The 18,048-nt window shown below is 43.1% G+C and overlaps 1 protein-coding gene across 9 annotated transcripts in view; it reads left to right on the plus strand.

Moving 5' to 3' along the window:
• The first annotated feature begins 6,437 nt into the window (after window positions 1-6,437).
• Window positions 6,438-18,048, plus strand: part of PLD1 (phospholipase D1) — a 192,261-nt gene continuing 180,650 nt past the window's right edge. For 2 of the 9 annotated variants that reach the window (XM_064585317.1, XM_064585348.1), the window contains exons 1-2: window positions 6,438-6,627; window positions 16,959-17,114. In XM_064585317.1, the coding sequence (XP_064441387.1) occupies window positions 16,966-17,114 (149 nt within the window). In that variant the 5' untranslated portion in view covers window positions 6,438-6,627; window positions 16,959-16,965. Of the gene's footprint in view, window positions 6,628-7,266; window positions 7,434-16,958; window positions 17,115-18,048 lie in introns of those variants that run through there. The other 7 variants (XM_064585329.1, XM_064585340.1, XM_064585324.1 and 4 more) reach the window with 5 other exon arrangements.

The following is an 18,048-nucleotide window of genomic DNA, read 5'->3' on the forward strand; positions in this document are numbered from 1 at the left end:
CAGCTGAAGCTGCAAGCTAAGAGGTTTTTGAGAGCTGCTTTTACCTATCTGGTGTGTGGGCATAGGGGAGTCCTGACTGGCGTTACAGATTAGCCAAAGGCATGAGTTCGAAAGTGCCTATCCGATTCTACAGACTGTTCAGGTGTGAGAACTTATACCAGCAATAATTTAGAGTGAGTGTCCATCCACAGGATTGCATTTCTCCTAGAAAATGAAAAATGTTGCAGGGAGATGAAAATGTTTTCCAAACCCCTTAGCTGTTAGCAAATGTTTGCCAAGAAAACACTTCCATAATTCTCTGGAGGTTCTAAAAGATTAGAAGGCACACAGGCAGGGTTCCAAGTGGCTTTCACCCTGGGAAGTTTCGCCTTTCTTACTAGCATTAAAGAAACCTTTTATAACAAGTCCTTCTATTTCTATTCTAAGCAAAAACATTTGCTGGTATGACAAACATAACTTTCTAAATCTAAACTGGACTAGGAAAGTATAAAGCCAAACAAGTGTTTGTAGAAATATTTCTCTTAAAGAATGAAAAGAATGCTAATTAGAATGAAGAAGGGAGTCTGAAGCTAGATGATTTTGAAGCTAAAGGTGTCATATCTGATTTCAACCAGAACTGCAGTTAGGAACTAAAAGGCTGAATTGGTTCTATGTTTATTTAGGTGAAGGCTGAGTCAAAAACTTGACGGGAAAGAAATCTGTCTGTAATTTTGAAATGGGAATATGTATGGTACAGGAACTTGTCTGAAGGTGGTAGAACTAAGTTCTACAGGGCAAAACCACAAGAGCTCAGACTTACATTTCACAAACAAATAGAACATTTGCCTAGCTGAAGATAAAAAGTGCAACACTAATACAACTAATTGGCCCCACCGATGCCTTCACTAATCCATCTCCCCATGAACTTTTTATCACCAGGAAATAGTAACAGATATCCTTGCCAACTAAGGCTCATCCTGAATATTTGATTTTCTGAATATGGGTTTCTTTCCTAACCCTACCAAGATACAGAATCTGACCACTTCCAACACCTCCACGACTCCCGCTCGAGTCCACCCTTGCTTGAACAGTTGCTGTGTCTTCAAGCTTCTACCCTCACCCCCATGCAGTCTATTCTCCATACAGCAGTCAGTGTGGTCCTTCTGAAACGAAAGTCAGATATGTCATTCGTTGGCTCGCAGCTTTCTACATCAATTGACATTAAATTCAGACTTCTTCCTTTTAGGAACTGGCTCCCTGTTGTCCCTCTGATTCCATTCTCTGTTACTTTTCTCCTTGCTCACACCACTCTATTCACCTTTGCCTCCTTACCCTTCCTTGAAAACACCAAACAACTTCCACCTCATGGCCTTTGTACCTCCTAGTCCCTCTGCCTAGATGATCTGTCCTCAGGCATCTGCAAGGCTTGCTCCTTTTGTTCTGCTCCAATGTTATCTTATCAGAGAAGCCTTCCCTGTCCATCTCCCCCAGCCCCACTGGGGAAGCTTTTTTGTTTACCCTGGTTTATAGTTCTTCACTGTACCCAGCATTTCCTCTGTATTTCAGGTCTGTCTTCCTACAGAAAAGCAGAGGCTTCAGTTCTGTTCATGCAGTATCCTCAGCTCCTATAACAGTACCTGCAATATAGTAGGTTTTCAGGATGAATGAACAGATAAATACTTGTATTTGATGTTAAATCTAAAAGTCAAAAACACACGAGTATGTTTGGATAAAGTCGCTTTGAAAAAAATAGGTTGTTGGGCGCCTGGGTGGCTCAGATGGTTAAGCGTCTGCCTTTGGCTCAGGTCATGATCCCGGGGTCCTGGGATCGAGTCCCGCATCGGGCTCCCCGCTAGGCGGGGAGCCTGCTTCTCTCTCTGCGTCTGCCTCTCTCTCTCTCTCTCTGACTCTCATGAATAAATAAATAAAACATTTAAAAAAAAAAAGAAAAGAAAAAAACAGGTTGTTTTTCTTGGGTTCCTAGAGCCATTACTTTCTTGGGATCATTTTTTTACTGTGCAATTTATGGATTTTTGGGAAACTGAGTACAGTTGCTTCTGTAGTTACTTCAGTACAATTGTAGCAATCAATTGACATACACTTGTACTGTTCTAAACAAATATTTACTCTTTTATTTTGTAAGTTTTCTTATTTCATAATCATGCTACCTTATACATATGTACAAATCCATGAAAATGAGCACAATTTTATTTATCTATTTTTAAAGATTTTATTTATTTATTTGAGAGAGAGCAACAGAGAAAGAACAAGAGAGAGCACAATCGGGGAGCAGAGGGAGAAGCTTGCTCCCTGCTGAGCAGAGAGCCCGACATGGGGCTCAATCCCAGGACCCTGGGATCATGTGATCTGAAACTAAGTCAGACGTTTAACCGACTGAGCCACTTAGGGGCCCCAAAATGAGTACAATTTTAAACAGCAAGTAAACATTGAAAATATAGAGATATTTTAAACAAGTTATTAGATTTAATGACTGTTGGATAAGAAAACCCTTCAAAGGGACTGGCTGAGGGCAACGGTGAAGATTCATCTCAGGTGTTTCAGTTGGGGCTGGAGGTGTCAAGGGTGGCCCCTTTTGCAACAGTCATGTGCTAGACAGCCCACAAGCTGAACATTGTTGGGAGAAATTATAGAGCATGCATGATCCACAGAAAGCTAAAATGAAGATCTAGAGACGCAGAGCTTTCACATACCTTGGTAATATGTACTCTGTTCCTCATTCTCTCGTGAGATTTTTGGTTTTAGCCATGGTCAGACATTTTTAAAAATTTTAAGTCTTGATAACCACACTGTTCTCATCTTTCTGTCACTGTTATGATGGCTGAATTGATTTATGTCAGCAGGTGATCAAGGATAAAATATCTTCCTCTGTCCTCTGTGTTTTCAGAGTAGGTATGTGCTGTGGTTAATTAGCATTAATAATTAAATGTTTATAAATGGAGTGAATGGTTGCTAATCAGGGGACTATCAGGTGGACTGAAAGACAGAGAAATCATACAGGTTATGTCAGTGAAGCAAACAATGGATGCAGACTCTTGCTATCTGAAAGAGAAGAGCACCAGGGGCTCACAGACTTAAGGCAAGGCTGGGAACAGCAAATACTAAGGAAGTGCAGAAGGTTAAAAACAAAAAAATCAGGAAGTAGGAAACTGTGTCTCACTGGGTTGCCCTGGTCAGGGCAAAGCTGCTGCTGGAGCTGCTTCTGCCTCTGCTCAGTGAGTCCTACCCCAAACATCATCTGTTCCCTCATTCCTTGAGATTCGGTCCACCTGGCTTTTGGGGTAAATGGAGTGGTGGTGGGAATCAGAGGAAGGATCTGCCCTTTGCCTTGGAGACTACTGCCCCAAATTGCTCTCTTGCTGAGACTATACACATTTGGGGAGAGGTGCTCTATAAGAAAATGGAACTATCAGGGGTGCCTGGGTGGCTCAGTCAGTTAAATGCCTGACTCTTGATTTCAGCTCAGGTCATGATCTCAGGGTGGTGACATCAAGCCCTGCGTCCGGCTCGGTGCTGGGTGTGGAGCCTGCTTGAGATTCTCTCTGCCCCACCTCCCCCCACAAAAGAAAAAAAGAAAAAAGAGAGAAAATGAGACTATTATAAAAGATGATCGATGCTGGGCATCCCAAACTGACCTAGATGATTTGGACAGCATTGTACATATAAAAAAAATACCATGAGGGAAAATCTGGGGGAGCACACTGGTGTGCAAATTTTATAGAGCAATCTATAAATAATATGTGTATTAGTATTCATTATATTTTATAGAGTGTTCTATAAGTAATGTGTATGTATATATAAATAATATGTTTCTATTAAAAGTATTAATGCAAATTAACAAAAAGAGCAATAATATTACATAAAAAATCAGGCAACAGACACTAATATATCATTCTCAGTCAATAGTACAAATAGTAAACATGAAAAAATAGTGTTCATCATTATTGTTATTGAATAGTTCTGATTAAAACAAGATATGATTTTGATCCATCACATTTTCAAATATAAGCAAATGATACTTAATATTGGAAGATCTTTGCAACATCTCACAGAGCTTTGAAATATTTATAAATGTTGACCCAATAGTTCCACTTTTGGGACTCTCTCCTAGGAATTTAGAGATCTCAATAAAGATTGGTATTTACAGTGTTCATTCCAGCATGTTTGTAAACCGCCCAAAGGTCTGGGAACATCCTCAAAGCCATCAATAGATAAATAGATTAAAAAATGGCTGGAATATTTTTAAACCATTAAAAATTATGTTTAGGGCGCCTGGGTGGCTCAGTTGGTTAAGCGACTGCTTTCGGCTCAGGTCATGATCCTGGAGTCCCTGGATCGAGTCCCGCATCGGGCTCCCTGCTCGGCAGGGAGCCTGCTTCTCCCTCTGACCCTCCCCCCTCTCATGTGCTCTCTCTCTCTCATTCTCTCTGTCTCAAATAAATAAATAAAATCTTTAAAAAAAAATTATGTTTAAAAAATTAGAGTAAAAAATACTCAACTTATAAATATTCAAGCAATGAGACAAGCAGGACTCTAACTTGTACAGCATGGTGTTAATTTTGTAATAAACATTTGTTTATGTATAGAACATGAACAAGAAAGGAATACACCAAAATGTTAACAATGGGGTAATATGTTGGGGGGGGGGTTATAGGTAATTTTAATTTAAAAAATTTGTTTTCTGTTATCTCCAAAACTCTGTATTTTTGTAAAATATAAATGTGGACATTATAAAAAATGGGCACTTCTACACTGAGAAGAAAAGATGAAAATTAAAGAGGATTTAGAATATCATTTGTCTGATAAAAATGTCAAATGTGTATCCAGATGGATATATAATAGGATTTTGTTGTCATTTTTTTCTTGACATCTCTGAAGATAGGCAAGATTTGGGAAGAATAACAGCAACAACAAACAATCAGCAAACCGCTCAGGAAAACAAATAATTACATACAGAATCATACTATATCTAAAACTTCTCTTTGGCAGTCCACAACGGCCTTTTACTATTTGATTCCTCTGCACAGGGAAGCAGAAATTCAATTATTGGGAAGGCACTTAAATAATTTTATTTTTAATTATAGTTAATAGAAAGACCTGTTGTAGGTTAGTGCCAAATGTTTTAATGATGACACTTAAGAATTTGGGATGCAGTTTTATAGCCTGCTGCTTCTCAGTCAAAAACATTATAATTTCTAAAGACAAGCTTGTAAGAGTGCAGTTAATTGTGTGTAGAATACTTGACCAAATCATCTGTGACTAATAAAACTTGAGAAAGAAGAAGAGGAAAGAGTATTCAGCCTTTCAGTAACATGCCTGTCTTACACTGGCCAAACTCTTCTTAGGCAATACTCCGTTTGCTCAGAGGGCCATGTGTTTAATTGTAAAAGTCTGTCAGTATTCTAGGATTTAAAAGACATCAATCATTTCTGTCAACAAGGAAAGAGTGACGGCTGCGTGACTCCTCTATCATTAGGAAAAGATGTGCTCAAGAGAAAAAAAATGTAGTCTTGGGAGGGATGAGCAACTATAAGTTACAGGAAAAAGAGTTCCAGACTGCAATTTCACCCCCCTTCCTTTCCCTGGACTGGAACATTATATTTTTCATTTCATGTAGTTCCATGTTTGCAGTAAGACATTATGTAACTCGGCCAGTCTCAGCTGTGCAATATCCACTAAGTGCTTTAAAGTGGCCATCATTATTAACAGTTTGGGGTATGTGGAGGGATTGCTTACTTCGGCCTTGGCCCAATGTAATATTGTGTAATGAGGCTGGGCTGGCTTATATTCAAAACTTTATTCCAAATGGCCTGCTAGTCAAACCGCAAGATAACAGGTTCTCTTTCTTTTAAGACTTTATTCTAGGTGGACTAAAAACATAAAAATTGCTGTATTTGTACAGTTCCATGGGCAGAATGAGAATTTTCCATGTTTTACTCCCGACTTATTGTTTTATGCTAAGATTTCTGAATTAGCTTGCGTTTTAAAGACATCAAGGCACAAATTCCAGTGTTCTCAAAATTGTGTGACCTTACGCTGGTTACTTCACTTTCCTGGGCCTCAGTTTCCTTACCTATAAATTAGCAGCAACACCAGTCTAGGAAGTTGGAAGAAGGCTGATAGGCGATGGTATCGAGGCTCCTACTTCTTAACTGTGTCACCTCGAGCCAGTTATTTCACCTTTTCGACCCGTGTTTCCCTACACTTTGCAGTAGACGAGGTAGGATAACACCGGCAAAGCTCCTGGAACGGTGCCTGGGCGCTTGGTGGCTTAAGCGTTCCTGAGACTAATAACATTATGCTAGTGAACATTCCGTAGGTTGATGCGGGTGAGTCACGACACTCTGGGAGAAGAGAGAAGAAGAAACCGGAACGAGGATAGAGGCCCGGCCGGCAGAGCCCTCCTTGTCCCCGCGCGGGCGGCCAACCTGCGCCGCGACGCACCCGGACCCGGCACCGCCTCGCCCCACCCCTGCCAGGCCCGGGCGAATCCGGGCGGCGAGTTCCGGGCGGCGGCGCAGCGCGGTCTCCCCCCTCCCCTCCTCCGGCGCCTCCCGCCGTGCCAGCTGCACCCGAGCCCGAGAATCCGCCGTCGCCGCGCAGGTGCCCGCGGCCGCCTTCGTCCTACAGGTAGGAGCCGCGCCGCCGCCGGGCGCGCCAGGCTCCCGCGGGCGTCTGATTTCCGCGGCCCTCGCCCTCCGTCCCTCCCACCGACCCCGCGCCGCTGGCCGCTCCCCGCCCAGCTCGGACGGGACCTCGGCAGAGGCGTGGGCGGCGGGCGCCAGCGCCGGGCGGCCCCGCGGGACCAGCCTCCCTGGCGGCCCGGGGGCCTCCTGTGCGCGCCTTCGGGCCCGGTTCTCGCAGAGTCGACGCGGGCCAACTTCGGCGCGCGCTTTTGCCAGGGCGGGCGCTGCCTGGAGCGCAGAGCCCCGCGGGCTCCAGGGGAGACTGGGGGCGTGCCCTCAGGGTGCACCGCGGGCCTCGCCTGTGCAGTGGGGCTGGTGCCCCCGGGTCCTCTCGCGCGCCGGGGGTTCGCGTGCGCTGCGGGATGGCGGGGATGGCGGCGCTAGGGGACCAGCATCTCGGACCAACCAGGAAATGCTGCGCTCCGAGGCTTAGAGCCCAGCCTGCCAGATGCACGGTCCTGGGCGTGCGGGCACACAAATGCTCTGTGCGCCCACGAGGTGATGACGCTGGAGTCGGGCAAGGGCAAGGGGGCCAGGAGCGAGGCGTGTGTTAAAGGGCTTGTTTTTCTCACTCCAACTCGAGGTGTTTGGGACCTAAGTCTCAGATCCAGGAGCGGGTGCTCCCAGCGTTGGATAGGATCTTGTGACGCCCTTCAGAACTGCCGGAACTACCGCCACGCCTATGTTTGCTGCTTCTCCAAGTCTCGGCTTATTGCCTCCATTACTTACTCTGGGAAGTACTAGACGCAGGTAGATGCTTAAGACCACAGGATTTCTGTGTTTGATCAGCCCTAGGTCTTTTACCAGAATAGAGAGTTCCATTAACTTTATCTGCCGGGTCTGCCAATTTCAGTTGCGATAACCCCTTGTGGGCCTTCTGAGGGCTTTTGGGAGACTAGGTACCCAGAGACATTTGTGATGCGTTAAAAGGGCTAATTAATGGTGGTGTAATGAAAGCGTAAAGAATGAAAAGAATCTACAGCTTGAACTGTTCGCAGGAACCACATTTACATATTGCCTGTTTGAATAAAGATCTTTCAGTATTAAATGTTTTGTAAGGTACATACCAGTGAATTTGTACACTGGCTTTTAGCTTGAATTTGTCTACAGCCTCTAAAGGTTGTTTGGGGATCTTTCAACTAATTGTGCGAGCTCCTAGTGTGTCTTTTCAGGATCCAGGATAACTCACAATCCATATAAAAAGCAGGAGTAGTTAAGGATTTGAGGAAGATGTGTCTTTACCCTGTTTGTCCCTGATGTCAGAGTATTTATTAATCACAGTGATAAGTGCTCATTTAGGTTTGTTGATTCACTTAAAACTGGCTAGTGGGAGACCCTGCTCCTTGGAAGTTGTCTGATGACCAAGTGTGGGTTTCTTAATTAGAATTTATTATGAAATTCATTTACCTTTAACTCTTCTAGAGTTTAAGTTGTTTTATTTTTATTGTGCTAAATACATCACATAAAATTTGCCCCTTTCACCATTTGTAAGCATACAGTTCAGTCGCATTAAGTACTTTCTCATTGTTGTGCTTCCATCTCCACTGTCCATCCACAGAACACTGTTCTTCTTTCTTACAGGGTTTTCAGAACATTTTGATGACAATGATTGTGCTGCAGGCTTTAGTTTTCTCGTGAAGCAGAGTTTGAGTTCCTTCTCATAGCTTTACAGAAATGCACTTTTAAAGAGGAAAGGTGAAAAGCCACGGCCAGTGTTTGTGTTTAGTCAGTCTTATCTCCATCAAGAAAGATCTGCGACATTACTATAGAAGGATAAGCTGGTGAGCTATTTAAATTTGCATATAAAAGTATTGTGAGGTTTAGTTATGGAGAGGGAGGAATCCAGGAGGGAGTTATTGTTGTTGATAGTTTCCTCCCCTTAATATCTCACAGAACATTGAAATACTTTTGTATTAGATACAGTAGCATGTATCTAAATGATGCTTGAGCTCCAATCATGGCACCTTTTTAGTAACTAGAAGCCGTTTTGCCCAAGCTAGCTGTTGGGTATAGCTATTTCTTCTGCACTCCAGGTGTTTACTGAACATTGATGCTAGAGGACTCAGCACATGAGATGTGGCTCTTTAAACTCACAGTTGGTCTGAGTCATTGTGTTCAGGAGACAGCTGTCCCCGTGCCAGTCCTGGTTGTATGTTTACAATCCTTTAAGTCTTAGCACCACACAATAAAATGTATTCTCCAGCTGGGCTGTGGATAAATGTTGTTGCAGAGTGAAAATGAGAAACTTATAACCTAAATTTCCCATAAGCCCGTGACTTTCCTGATTAGAAAAAGAGTTGTACAAATCATATCTTTTGCTGCAGTGGGAATGCATTCCAGTGTGTTGGTTTCCTTAAATTCACAGTGCAGTGTAATATCTGGATCCCAGATGTTTCGTGCTGGGTCATTCAACAATAGTGTATGTTATGTAAGTGTTTCGTAGTGTCACAGGGTTTGGTTTTTTTTTTTTTTTCTCTTTCTGTTGTGAAATTTTCTTAATTTTTGAATTTATTAAACACACATTGCAGGGACAGAAGAAAATGATCAGTTTATTTAACCAATATTTGTATAGCTCTTACTACGTGCCTGGCACTATTTCTATGCATTTTACAAACGTGAACACATTTAATCCTCCTTTAATTACGTGGGAAATAGATAATAATATCGTCTCCGTTTTATAGATGATGTGATTGGAAGCACAGAGAGATCATACAGCTAGCGTATGGCAGAGCCGGAGTCCCATCTCCGGCAGCCTGTACCCAGAATCTGGGCATCTGGGCATGGCTCTATCACCAGTACAGTAGAACCTGAGATTCCATCCTCCTAACAAATAAACTTTTTTCAGGTTGTGATATTCCTAGCTTGTCCTTGTCCTTAGGGAGAAATAATCTGACATAATTGCAATCAGAAAATCAGTTCGACTCCCTTATTTTTCAGGAGAGGAACTTAAGGGGGAGTTTGGTTATGTCCAATATTTCCAGGGCAGGGTCCTGGAAACCTTCTATTGGGCTAACGAAGCCTTACCTCCTGATTGAGGAGGTTGGGATAGGGATCCTGGGAAGGTCTGGAAAGGCCACGGTGTGTGTTTTGTTTTGTTCTTTTTTTGCAGGGGGAGGAGGGGAGTATTTGCCAATCAGGGGGGAAATGCTTCAGTATTTTAATAATCATTTTGACCATCCTGGAGCTCATCTGCTAAATTAAGTCCCAGGGGATGTCAGGGGTGCACAGAGCAGAAGCTTATGGCCAACTGTGGGCCATGGGAAGGCTTGCTGCTTAGGGCTCCGAATCCCAGATTCCTTCCCCAGTTGTCGGTGATGCTTGTGGCCCTGGGCTCCCCTCGGCACGAAGGGAATAGGTTTATTCTGTACTCAATCGTTTTTTGAGCTTTTTGGATCTCAAGTTGGGAACCTTTTGAAAACCTCTGACGCACGAAGGAAAATCAGCCAAGAGCAACATGGAAATAAAAATAACTTCATTTGGTTGGTCCTTTTGTTGAGAGAGAGAGAGAGAGAGATGCAACTAAGGGCATAAACTGACAAACTTTATATTAAGAACAGGAAAATCAAACTTCACTATTCAACAGTGATTTTTTTCCCCCAAAGTCAGCTTTTAGAGATGTACATTTGGACGAGGGAGAATAAGGACCAAACACAGGAAAAGAAAAATGGTGGGCAGGGAGAGGAGGAGGTGGAAGAGGGCATGCAGAAGGAGAAGACAGTGCTGAAACCTTACCAGTTCTTTCTACAAGGCTGCGTTTCAGTGTGTTACCTCCTAATGCCCTTTGAGATGCCAAACGGAGTGGAAAAGTATCTTTCCTTTGGTTTATCTTGAAATGACTTTAATGTTGCTTAAAACCATTGTTAATCATTTTTAGTATATGTCCTGCCAAAGCGAGCACTAAAACCATTGTTAATCAACAAAGGATGGGGACAATGAGATATCAGGGGACTCTTTAGCCCTTGCTGGGGATCTTCATACCAATCCAGTCTATTTTTGTTTGTACCACTTTTGTATGCATGGATTTGATATAGAGCATGATATTGGAATCACTAGGTTTGCACTTGTTTTCTTTGTTATCTATCTTCCCTGTGAGAGGGAAAGGTCCTAGGGGCCATAGGCTGTGTTTTTGCCATTTTTGTGTCTCCAGTGTCCATTGTGGTGAACAATAGTGGTGAGCTGAATGAAAAGGTGCATTCAATGGATGAAGGAAGATGGTGTGATTCATTTTATTCAAAACATACAGATATTTCCCAAAAAGAAGGTTTTTATGGCTAATGTTTTACTTAGTTATTTGTTCTACCATGCCATTTAACTATTCTTACAAATACATTTGTAGATGTGGAGTGAACAGTCTGTGGGATTTATCATCTGTACTCATTTTTTTTTTTTTGGCCTTTTTTTCTGCAATGTTCTCTACCCAAGTTTTGATGAAAGAGTCCTTTGAAGTGAGATTGGAGAGGTAGCAATGAATTGGGATGGGGGTTCCATGACTTGGAGCAGGAAAACAGTTCCAGATGTATGGAGGAGTGGTGATATGAATATGCAGAACCCAAAGTGGGAAATTTGATAAAAAGGGCTGAGTAGGAAGAATAACAAATTGAAGATGAAATCTGACATTGTTTTAAAAACCTCACCATTGTTCCCACTTTGGAATAAAAACGTAGAAGCCAAGGTTAGGGTACAGGATTTGGAGATGAAGTATATTTGTGATACTAACATGATTGTGATGTCAAAAAGAACCACTACCACCACAACAAAACAGAAAAAGGAGAGGGGAAATCCAGCCAGAATCCTTTTATCCTAAGGAAAAACCCACCTGTTGGGATATGTAGATGGTAATATTCCAAAACTAGGAACATGGAGCAGGGACTCTAACCCCAACCCTTACCTCACTTCAATCCCAACACCAGCCTGTTACTCTTGTGGCGGGAAATGCAGGGTGATGGAGCACTGACTAAGCAAAGCAGGTCTGTGAGGCTTGTAAGGCACAGCTGGGCTCCACAAAGTCCCCACTGGGAGAGATAATGACTATGGGCCTCAGGCTTAGGCCAGAGAGCTTGGATTCAGATCCAGAGGACTCTAGCACCATGTGGTGTAAGACAAGTAACTTCAAAATTCTCTATGCCTTAGTTTCTCCATCTGTAAAACAGGCATAAAAGTCATACCTGTATCACAGGACTGTTGTGAAGACTGCAGGAAACAATGCCTAGGAAGTGTTTAGCATAGAGCCTGGAACATAGAAATGGCACAGGAAATGTTCGGTCCCCTCTTTCACACATTGCCCTCCTGTCTCTGTCCCAAATTGTGTAGCAGTGACATCCATAAATAACCAAGCAAACTGGAATTGCTGCTAGAGTAGACATGATGACGTGGCCCTAATGGGAATACGGCTGAGGGAGAAGTGAATTTTGCCTGGGAGGAAATCTTGAATGCGAGTGAGATTTCATGAGACCCCAGTGATGAGAAGTAGTGGGAAGACTTCTGGCAGCAAAGCTGGTTATAACTAGAGAGAATGAACTGTATGCCGTTGATAATTATACTTTTAGGGTATAGGTTTTGACATTAGCTAGAAAATTTGGTTTTTCTTAATCCGTAAGTGTAGCATGGCAAGTAATAGAAGAACCCTGATTCGTTTAATAGAAGCATAGTATTTAATAGAAGCACAATTTATTGCTCTTTACCAAGGAGTGTATGTATAGAGGTGTGCTTTTAAAATGTATTTAGAATTAAGAAGAACAGAGTATATTCTCCAGGTAGGAGTGAACTAGCTCATGGTATGTCAGAAAAACACCCTTCCCATCACATTCTTCAGCTTCACATTATATGGGAGAGGGGCATTGCTGGCACCATTATCTTTATAAGGGTGTGGGTAATACATATCTGCACGAATCATGGATGGAAATATAGACTGTTCGTCAACAACCTGGACCAGCTATTTTCATGCTTTAAAAAAAATTACGGTTGGGCGCCTGGGTGGCTCAGTTGGTTGAGCGACTGCCTTCGGCTCAGGTCATGATCCTGGAGTCCTGGGATCGAGTCCCACACCGGGCTCCCTGCTCAGCAGGGAGTCTGCTTCTCCCTCTGACCCTCTTCCCTTTCATGCTCTTGTCTCTCATTCTCTCTCTCGCAAATAAATAAAATCTTAAAAAAAAAAAAATTACGGTTACCATTCTCCATCCCACCCCTAAGAACCACTTTTCTAAAGGAGCTCTTCTGTGAAATCCCAGTATGTAAAATGCCCAAAGGAGAGTTGTTCTTCTTGACAGTTCCTAGATGGGGACAGAGCCAGCTGCCTCCTCCAGTCTTCCCTCCCTGACCACCACCTGGCACCAGCTGCCCCTCAGCTCTGGAACCCCAGGGCTCCTAGGAGCAGATGTGAAGGCACTGCCTCAGTTTTCACCTTTCCGAACGGCCACTGCCCATCTCTTGGGATTGTCAGAAGGGTTCTGTTTCTGAAACACTCCAAGTTGGGTTCCACCATAGGGCCTTTGCCTGGCGCTGTTCCCTCTGCCTGGGACACCCTTGTCCTAAGGCCCTGCATGGCTTGCATCTTTTTAACATTTAGGTCCATGAGAAAAAGTTCAAATGTTACCTCCCTAGAAAGGCTTTCCCTGACCGTGAGATCTGCTTCCCCACTCAGTCTGCATTGCTTTGCCCACCAACTCATCCCTCCTAGCCCATTATTATGGGTTATTTTTATCCCAGCACTTATCTGTATCTGAATTCTTCTTCCAGGCTTGTTTTCTTGAATACCAAGTTTTCTACATAAGAATGTAAAAGCTCTGTGACAACAGGGACTTGCCTGGCACATAGTAGGTGCTCACTAATTACTTGTTAAGTGAATGCCTCTCCAAATTGCTGTTATGAGTGTATGATGTTAGTTGGAACCCTGGTTTCCCAAATGGTTCCAACTGCTCTCCTAATTGTTCTTCTCTGACCCTGCCAATATTATCATGTTCATGGCAATGATTCTTTTGAGTGCTAGGAGGGGCAGTTTTGGCAGGGTGAGGGGAACCTGGGGCGTGTGCATCACTCTGTAAGATACCAGGTGGCCAGAAATGCATGTTGGAGAGGTTTGCCCTGTCTGATCTCACCAGAAGGCACTGAGCAGGCTTGACTAATGGCAAGGTAATTTTTGCAGATCTATTGCAAAACAACGTTCTCCAGGCTCAATAGGAAGCCCAAAATAAATAAGTGAGAAATTTAGAAACTTACATCAGTAAATGCCAGCTTTTTTTTTTTCACATTATTAAGGTATTTGCAGATGTTTTGGTCAAAAGTTGCTTCCTTAAAAATATGCATTTAAAAGAAAGATAGCTACAATATGGTATGTTTTTAGAAAAGACAACTTTCTGAGTCCGCCTCTAACTCCATTCTGTGAGCATAATTTACTCTTTCATAGTCCTGGTGAGACATTTGAGGCGCACAAGTTCAGTGGCTGATTATTCTTCAGTTCTTGCAGGATCTCCTTTTCCACAAGCAGGACATCTCTAAGTAAGCCTCCTGGACCAGCTCCACTAATTCATCCTTTTGAAGTTACAGACTGAAAATGACCTGATTTGTTAATTGCACAATTTGTCATTCTTAGGCAATTTAAGTGCATTTCCTACAACACACTGGCGCTTATACATGAACTTAAATGGCCTATATTCACAATTAGAGACTGTGGTCATGCTGGAAAGACCTCTGGTCTGATATTCATGGTAACCTGAGTTCTGATTTTGTCTCGGCATCTGACTTAGTGTGACTCTGGGCAATTTATTTCGGAAATTCCACTAGTACTCTTGTCTGTTTCAGGCCCTGCCTCTGAAGCTGGAATGAATTAACCTAGTCCTAGACACTACCCTCGGGGGATTTACAGTCTAGTTCAGTGGTTCTCACACTCCACTGCGCATCAGAATCCCCTGGAGGTCTCATCAGAGCCCAGTGCTGGGCCTCACCCTAGAGTTTCTGATTCAGTAGGTCTGGGCTGGGTGGAAAATTTGCATTTCTAACAAGTTCCCAGATGATGCTGATGCTGCTGGTTTGGGAACCATGATTTGAGAAGCACTGACCTAATGGTTTAGCTGACACATCAGGAACCACAATTCAAAGATTAAATGCTGTGAAGTAAGTATAAGTAATTTGTAGTGGGAAACAGGGTGTGGAGAAGAGGGTCAAAAGATGAATGAACAGCTGGAGATCTAGGAAGCCCTAATGGAAGAAGGAGAGGTCGAGCAGGATCTTGGCAAGCGGAAAAACCCTTGACAGGTAGGGCATTTTGGGGGACGGCACCATCCCAATCTTTCGATGGGATGGGGAGTACAGGATGTGTGTGGGAGCAGGGGGTAGTCTAACATAGGTGGACTGAGTGTTGGTGTCAGGGAAGGAACAACCAGAAACAGATGGAATTGAGAATGAGAGAGCCAGGCAGTTAAAACTAAACATGTTTTTGGTTTTTGGATTTTGGGAGCAAGGGAACAGCATGATCAGAACCATGCTTAGGAAGAGCAACCCTGGCACCGTGATGAATAGTTTGGGAAGAGATGGTGATTTCAGGAATTATTGGGGCAGCCCAATCTCCACGCAGGGACCGGGCTGAAGAAGAGCGTGAAGCTAGGAGGGATACAGTTATGGGATGGATCTGCGCAGAAGCCGCAGATGTGGGAGTTGATTGGCTCCTGGGGATGAGGGAGATGGAAAGGTCAAGAGAGAGTGAGGATTCAAGTCTGAGTTGTTGGGGAAGAAAGAGAGTAGCCGGATCCCTCAGGGGAAATAGATTGGATAAGAAAAGGAACACATGGAACGTTGGTTTCTTTAGGAGGGCACTGGACCAGAGGCTTTTAAAGGTTTCTTTTTGTGTGATTGTAATCAGTGTTTTGGTTGCTGCTTGTCTGAAACAGCGCAGCAGCTATCGGCATGAAAAGCAAATGACCTGTATTTAACAGGCGCTAATATATTGGTTGATTGGTTGATCCTGGATGATTATTGGCTCTAAAATACATCTGTAAATAGCCTTCTTTCTGAACTTACAGTTTTCCAAGTATGTTGACTTGTTCTTTAGATTTTTTTTTTTTTTTTTTATCTGAGAGAGAGAATGGGAGACAGAGAGCATGAGAGGGGGAGGATCAGAGGGAGAAGCAGACTCCCTGCTGAGCAGGGAGCCTGATGTGGGACTCGATCCCGGGACTCCAGGATCATGACCTGAGCCGAAGGCAGTTGCCCAACCAACTGAGCCACCCAGGCGCCCCTGTTGACTTGTTCTTGCTCCTATTTTGTATCCCACGCATGTGGACATTTTCTGCATGTGTTTCTATATATATATTTTGAATAACTAGAGTAGATATTTTCAATCTTTTTTGGCTTGTTCTCCCATTATAACAATCACAGCAGATATTGATATACTTCTGCACAACCCTCTTTTTTCATCCACTGGATCATAAACTCCTTTTGAGTAAAGGACATGTCTTACTCGTTTTTGTCTTCCTCACGGCACTCATCATGAGTGTTTGTATAATGTGGCCAGCAAATGCTGGAGGAACTGGATTGAACCACTGAGTAAAAGTCAGTTACTATCTGTTTCTTTAGTGGGAGACAAAATGGCTCAGGCAATAAAAAGTATTAGTTTAAAGAGAAATGGAAGTTCATGTATTTTGAGAGGTTGAAAGAGGAAACAATTCAGTAGACTTTCAGGACTAGAACGTAGATATTCCATGGACACTTTAGGAACCAGAAGCCCATAAAAACCAGGAGAGCTTTCAGTTCTGTCTTAAATTAGCCATTGAGCCCCTTGGGCCAGACTTTTCAATTCTGGGCCTCAATTTCCTCATTTTAAGGTTGTGGTTGTCGTAAATTATGCAATTTTCTACCTGTCTGCACACGCTTAGAATTCTAAGCAGTGAACAGGGATGAGCAAAGCAAAGCATCAGGGATGGGAAAGAGAATGCATATTCTTTGTAACCAGGGTGTGACATGCTAGCTAAAGGCCAGTTTTAAAAGGTCATTACTGCTCAGATAAGGAGCATGGACTCTATCCTTTGGGAAAGCCTTGTGTGAGGTGGTTTAATAGGAATGCTATCTGGGAGCAAGAGTGAAGGCCCAGGGAGAGTCACACGGGGAAGCCGGCGTTACTGAATTGGCTGTTGCTAGGAGCAACTAGTTGCTTGATTCCAGGGGATCTTCTCAGGCGAGGTCTTAGGAAATGTCTCTCAGCACGGCTCACCTGGAGAAGGTGAAGGGAGAAGCTTTTATCTGTTTCTCATCTCCCACTGATTGAAGGCAGCTTCACTTTTTCAGATTGGGCATGCCTAATTGCCAGGTGGAGTCCCACGGGCACCTCATGAAGCAATATCAGGGCGGCCTGGGCTGGAGAGGCCCTGTCAGGCTGCACGTATATGAAGCTGGTCGGATTCTTCAAAGGACTGGCTGCCATCCCGATGGCAGGAATATGAGGTGAGTCTGGGAGGATTTGAGGCAGAGCATAAAAGGTGGCAGACCTAGGGAGCTATGGAGGGATTTGAAAGAGCAGAACCACCTAGTCAGATTTATGCAGTGGTGTGCTGGTAAATGTTTAACAACCAACTCTCCAGAAAGATAAATGTGTGTGTGTGGGGGGGCGTTATAAATTTTCCTGATGTAAAGGATGTGTAGCACACAATTTACAAATGAATAATAAGACATACAGTTTTCTTCATTGTAAAGTCCATATAGCTCATTGATTCTGACAGGTTTCTGTTAGTTTTTGCTGAACTCTTTTGTTTATAGCCCAACCTATGGTTACAACTGATGAAAGAGGGTAGTTGATCTTTCCTTGTTACGGTATGGAGTAAGATCAAAGTGAAACAATGAAGGCGTGTCCAAGAACTTCACTTGTTCATGAAGCATCTTTGTGAATTGGATAGTATTAAAAGAATTATTTCCTCACCTTTTCATTTTATTCACAGTATACCTACCATAGGCACCACATATTTTACGAACGTTTTCTCCATCAGTTTTTTAAGCCCAGATTATCAACAACAAAAATCAAACTATAATTTATAGGGCTTGTCAATTTCCATGTGAAACCACTCCCATTATGGTCAATTTCAAGTTATAGGGAGTAGATGCCCCTGTAGCACATTTCACAGTGTTTTCACATATGGTCAAAATGGACCTAAACAACCTCAAGGACATAGATATTAGTAAAATGTATTAAAGTAGTGAAGAAGTGATGAATTTTGAGTACTTACTGTCTTTGGATTCAATATAACTTATTTTACTCTAAGTTTATGTAATATGTTTTCATAATTGCTATGTTCAACAACCAAGTCATAAAATTTTTGAAGATTTAACCAGTCAGTTCTCAGGAGCCAGGATGAGCCAGCCCAGCACGCTACTGGAGTTTTAG

This window comes from Mirounga angustirostris, unplaced genomic scaffold, assembly GCF_029215605.1.
Source record: "Mirounga angustirostris isolate CCGP_5_RB_7025 unplaced genomic scaffold, mMirAng1.0.hap1 SCAF_1, whole genome shotgun sequence".
Lineage (NCBI taxonomy): Eukaryota > Metazoa > Chordata > Mammalia > Carnivora > Phocidae > Mirounga > Mirounga angustirostris.